Source organism: Arachis stenosperma, chromosome 5 (assembly GCF_014773155.1).
Source record: "Arachis stenosperma cultivar V10309 chromosome 5, arast.V10309.gnm1.PFL2, whole genome shotgun sequence".
Taxonomy (NCBI): Eukaryota; Viridiplantae; Streptophyta; class Magnoliopsida; order Fabales; family Fabaceae; genus Arachis; species Arachis stenosperma.
Window position 1 is genome coordinate 139,479,680 of NC_080381.1, and position 5,969 is coordinate 139,485,648.

The following is a 5,969-nucleotide window of genomic DNA, read 5'->3' on the forward strand; positions in this document are numbered from 1 at the left end:
GAACAGTGAATAATAAAGTTAAATTGTAATATATTATAAAAATATTATTTTTATTTAAAATATAACGAAATAAATATATCATACTTATTTTAAGTATATTTATGAAAAGATATATTTTATATCTTTATTAATTAGTAGGGTAGGTGCAAAAAGTATTATCTAGTATATTAAATGCATCATGCCTGGATGTGTACAAAAAGCTAAATATAGTATTAATAAAGCTAAATATATAAGTAATAATAATTTTGTTGACTGCACTAATGCACTAACTAACGAGTTATAATTTAAATAATATAATTTTTGAGGAGTGTTAGAGATCGGTAACTTTTGTGATTTATAATTATCAAGTAGTTATTAATGATATTTTTAATGATATGAGATTTTATAGTATAAGATTACTCATTTTTCTTTTGTTAGGCCAGAATTTAATAAAGTTACTGACCCCTACACTTTTCTATAGTATTTTTATATTCACTTAAAAGATAGGGTTTTGAGTCTCCCTATCTTCTGTAAAAAAAAAAAAAAAAAAATTGTTTATGGCAACTCCAAAACATTAAGTCATTGACTATTTAACAAGAGTCAAAAAAAAAAAAAAAAAAACAGCTGTAGATATCAAGAGTAGACATGTATAATTCAAGGTTCATTGTGTGTTTATGCCGATGGATCCAAGTTGTGGAGCCACATTTATGGTTATCGTGGTGTTGATGTTGCATGTTGGAGTGACTGGGTGCATTAAGAGACAGAGGGGAGTATAGAATGGATCGTCCTCATTGATCAAAGTTGAAAGTTCAAGCATGGATAACTGTATATCAAAGAAGATGGTGAAGGTAGGGTCATTTACCTTGACCTGTTGATGGATAGAATCCAATTAGTTTCGCTTAGTTACTTATTGTTAAAAGAAGTGATTTGATAGCTGAAAGTGTTGCAAGGCATCTTCCATATATCTGCATTGAAAAGAACGACCTTTCACAATTAATGACTACGCGGAAAGAAAGAAAAATACGGGTGTAGGAATGGCTAACAGCAGCGCTTATATATGTGATGATTTGCATTGCTACCACACTCAGCCAAGTATCATTCTCGATTTCATACTTCACTTGTGATGAGCGTGGTCATGATGAGGATGAATCTGAATCTTGTTCCGTTCATGATTCTGATTGAAACTGTATTACTATTTATTACGATGCTGCTGTTGGCAGGAGGAGTAGGAGGAGAGGTGAAGTGCGCAGAGCGGGAGAGGCGAGCATTGCTGGATTTCAAGGCCGCCATGGTTGATGATTATGGCATGCTCTCGTCGTGGAAGGGTCGTGATTGCTGCCATTGGAACGGTGTTGGCTGCAGCAACCTCACTGCCCATGTAATCAGTCTGGACCTTCACGGTGACTCCATCGGAAATGAATATTTCTACTTTGAACGATTTTTGAGAGGTAAGATTCCCAGCTCGTTAGTGGCATTGCAGCACCTCAGGTACTTGAACCTCAGTTTCAATGGTTTTGAAGACTACCATATCCCTGAATTCTTTGGTAACCTCACCAGCTTGAGGTATCTTGACCTGTCCAATTGTTACTTTGATGGAAGAATTCCAAGTCAAATTGGATCTCTTTCACATTTAACATACTTGAATCTTCATGCGAATAACTTAGAGGATTCAATCCCTTATCAACTTGGAAATCTGACCAAGTTGCAGTATCTTGATCTCTCAAGAAATGCTTTACAGGGAATAATACCATCTCAACTTGGGAACCTTTCAAGCTTGCATGAGCTTTACCTTGACAGTACACGTGGTTCTCTCAAAATGAATGATGATGGACAATGGTTATCCACTCTTACCTCTTTAACCCATCTTGACTTGCGCTCTATATTGAATCTCAGCATTTCTTATAACTGGATACAAGCCATCAGTAATATCTCCACACTAAAAGAACTCAGCCTATTCGATTGTGCACTTTCAGATCATTTTATCTCTTCACAAACACTAAGACTTTCCAAGTTCAAATTTCCTAATTCTCTTTCAATCTTGCGTCTTTCTTATAACACCTTCACTTCTTCCCTGTTATTCCAATGGTTGTCCAATGTCACTTCCAACCTTGTTGAACTTCACCTTGAACTTGACCTTGTTTCCGGCCTCTTAAGGAGTTCCACACCTGCCACATCAAATCATTTTGACATCACAATGCAATCACTTGAGCGGCTTCACATATATTATTATCAAATCAGAGCCAGGGATTTCAAATCCTTTGCGAATATATGCACCTTATCTTTTTTACAGGTCTTTGGTAGCGATTTGACTGAAGATTTGGAATCAGTTCTTCATAATCTCTCAGCTGGCTGTGTCACTCACTCACTTCAAGAGTTGTATTTGGGCTATAACCAGATGACTGGCTTAATACCTGATGACCTTTCAATATTCCCATTTTTAAAAGAGTTGGTCCTTTCGGGTAATCAGTTAAGAGGGAAAATACCTGACAATATCAGGTTGCCATCTCAGTTGAAGGCTTTGTCCATCAGTTCGAACTCTATACAAGGTGGAATTCCAAAGTCATTTGGAAACATATGTAGTCTCGCATCATTAGACTTGTCCCACAACACTTTGACGGGAGAGCTTCCAGTTGCAATCCACCACTTGTCTGGATGCGCAAGATACTCACTCCAATATTTGAATCTCAAAGATAACCAATTCAACGGAACTTTGCCTGACATCTCAATTTTCCCATCTTTAACTGATTTATATTTGTCTCAAAATAAGCTAAATGGGAAGGTTCCTGAAGGAATTCAATTTCCGTCACAGTTGGAGACATTGATCATGAACTCAAACTCTTTGGAAGGGGTGATCACAAACTCTCAGTTTCATAATTTGTCTAAGTTGAAGGTCTTGGGCTTATCTGGCAACTCCTTTGTTTTGAAAATTAATCGTGACTGGATTCCACCTTTTCAGCTGCAAGCGATAATGTTGCAGCATTGTAAATTGGGTCCCTATTTTCCAAAATGGTTGAAGACACAGAAAAGATTAATGCGGCTTGATATTTCCAATGCTGCCATTTCGGATATCACTCCAAATTGGTTTTGGGCTCTATCAACAAGGCTAGTCAGCATGAACATTTCATACAATAATCTCAGTGGTGTGATTCCAGATTTTCCATTAAGATTTACAGAATACCCTTCCATATCTCTAGCTGTAAACCATTTTGAAGGCCCAATCCCGCCATTTTTACGTAGAGCTCAATCCCTTGATCTCTCTAGCAATAAATTTTCAGATTTGGCTCTTTTTGTATGTACCAATGATACAGCTGAAAGATTAGGCCAACTAGATATTTCAAATAATATTTTCTCAGGCCAAATCCCAAACTGTTGGAGCAACTTCAAATCATTGGCCTATATAGATGTGAGTAGCAATAATTTCTCTGGACAAGTTCCCTCTTCAATGGGATTAGCTGTTAAGCTTCATGTATTGATATTGAGAAACAATAGCTTGACAGGAGGGCTTCCCATTTCACTGAAGAATTGTACAAACTTAGTGATGCTAGATGCAGGAGACAACAGGTTATCAGGAATTATTCCTCCTTGGATTGGAAGCAGCTTACAACAATTGGAGATGTTAGGCTTGCGAGAAAATCTCCTTTCTGGAAGTGTACCATCAGCTTTTTGTTCTCTTACAAGCCTTCACTTCTTGGATCTATCAGGTAACCATATAAAGGGACAAATTCCAAAATGTTTCAAGAATTTCACAGCAATGGCTCATGAAGAGATCATACAAGATCCTTTCTCTCATTCTTATACTGTTCGCCACATTAATGGCCCCAGGTATCTCTATAATTATGACATAATTACTTTGTTGATGTGGAAAGGTACAGAACAAAATTTCAACAATGATAAGTTACTTCTAAAAGGTATTGATCTCTCAAGTAATCACTTGTCAGGAGACATTCCATCAGAGCTTGAGAATTTGGTGGAGCTAGTTTCATTGAATTTATCAAGAAATAACTTGACAGGAAAAATTCCTTCAGGAATTGGAAGGTTGTTATCATTGGAGTCTCTTGATTTGTCAAGAAACCATTTATTTGGCTCCATTCCTTCTAGTCTTGCACAAATTAGTTTTCTCTCTGTGTTGGATCTATCACATAATAATTTGTCTGGACAAATTCCAACTGGCACACAGTTGCAGAGTTTCAATGCCTCAAGCTACGAAGAAAATCAAGGTCTTTGTGGGCTACCTCTTGAAAAGCTGTGTTTTGTAAAAGAACCGCATCAAGAATCTGTGGTTAAAACCCAACATGAGAATGATGGTTTTATTCAAGCATTCTTTGCAAGCATGGGATTGGGATTCTTTGTCGGATTCTGGGGGATCTTTGGCACTATTCTCTTCCATCGCTCATGGAGACATGCTTACTTCCGGTTCTTGAACAACATAACAGAAAAAGTTATGTCAAGGTGGCAACGGTGGTGATAAATACAACAACTACTAGCTTGATTGGTAAGACCTTTTTTTTTTATTTATTTCAAGTTGATCTTATTTCAATTTTTGTTGATATGAAATATTGTTCAACCTATGAACTTTGAATGATGTTAATGGTTTCTTATCTTTTCACTGATAGTGGATCGGTGACCATGTGCCCACATCATTTTATTCAGGAAGCAAATAAAGCAGCAGTACTTTCAAATGATGAATAAAACTAATTAGTCGTTCATGAAGTGAGTGTGTGAAACTTTAGAAGTAAATAAAATGAGTTGTGTATTTGTAACTAAGTACTAGTGAGTGTTACTTATTAATATATCAGTTTGTATTTGTGAATTGTAACTACCAGTTACCAATCAATGTTGTGATGTATTTGGTTTAGACAAGAGAATATGATATCTATTTTATATCTTTTATGGGATAATGGTCATCAAATCATTTTTGCATGGCAATGAATTTTCTTGAAAAGCTTGACTAAAGAGAGAATGGCTTGAACAACAGCAACTCAATATGGCTTAACTGAATTCAACTAAGTAGGAAGATGGGGTGATGTTAAGCAATCATTGTTTCAGATGGATCACAGTCATGCATGTGACATAGTTGTTTTGGATTTTGGTGCATTTGTTTGCATATGTGTAAGCCACAAGAACTCTGTTTTTTCCCTGTTTTGGACGCCTACTTCTTCTGCTTCCATGCAGTCATCATTGCTTTCCGGCTGAGACACTATCCAACAAACCTACAATTCTTTTCTTCAATTCGCAGTTGTTGCATCCAAAACATGCGGTGTTATAGTGAACACATTTGAGGACTTATTAGAACCAAGACGCCTGAAAGCAATTTCCGAAGGTTCATGCATACTCATTTTATGGGAAATTAGACACCATTTATAAGGCACTAAAACAATCACCTAACTACGATTAAGTATGTGAGCCACTAATAATTATTTTGAAATAGCACTTGATACTATATATAGTCACACATTGGATAAATAGCAATACAAAGTTGGAGAGAAATCATGTTGTACCATTATCATGTTGTACTAAGATCAGTTGATCGATACAGTGGAAGCACAACTTCTTACAACATGTATATAAACACACATTAAGTTATACTATTTATAAAAAAAAATTACCTACTAAAGTAGTCAATTATATATAATATATTATGTTGAGTTTGAAAAACTTGTATCAAATTTGATCATCAAACATTAGTAAACATTGATTAGAAAATTATTAAATTATTATTTGCCTATAATTGTTTGGTTGATAGGTTTGTTAGTGTGCAGATTTTGTATTGGGCCAAATTAAATCAAGCCCAATGTAATTAAAGAATGTTCAACCTTTATGCAAAATTATTTCATACTATATGGCTGAATTTTTAATAAGATAATGAAATAGATTAGGCCAAGAAAGTAATACAAAGCCCAAATCAACATTATCAAGGACCAACATTATCCTTGGTCCGAATTGGAAGAAGAGAGAAAGGATTAATCCAAAGCTTGGTTCGGTTATCCACT

At 35.6% G+C, this 5,969-nt stretch overlaps 1 protein-coding gene across 1 annotated transcript; it reads left to right on the forward strand.

Annotated features, from left to right (window-relative positions):
* The first annotated feature begins 1,114 nt into the window (after positions 1 to 1,114).
* On the forward strand, positions 1,115 to 4,444 carry LOC130981547 (receptor-like protein EIX2). Its single transcript, XM_057905130.1, has one exon. It carries the CDS (start codon positions 1,115 to 1,117, stop codon positions 4,442 to 4,444), a length of 3,330 nt encoding a protein of 1,109 aa, XP_057761113.1.
* Positions 4,445 to 5,969: the final 1,525 nt, after the last annotated feature.

Coding starts and splice junctions, on each gene's coding strand:
- LOC130981547 (XM_057905130.1), top strand. CDS start 1,115: ATGATGAGGATGAATCTGAATCTTGTTCCGTTCATGATTCTGATTGAA.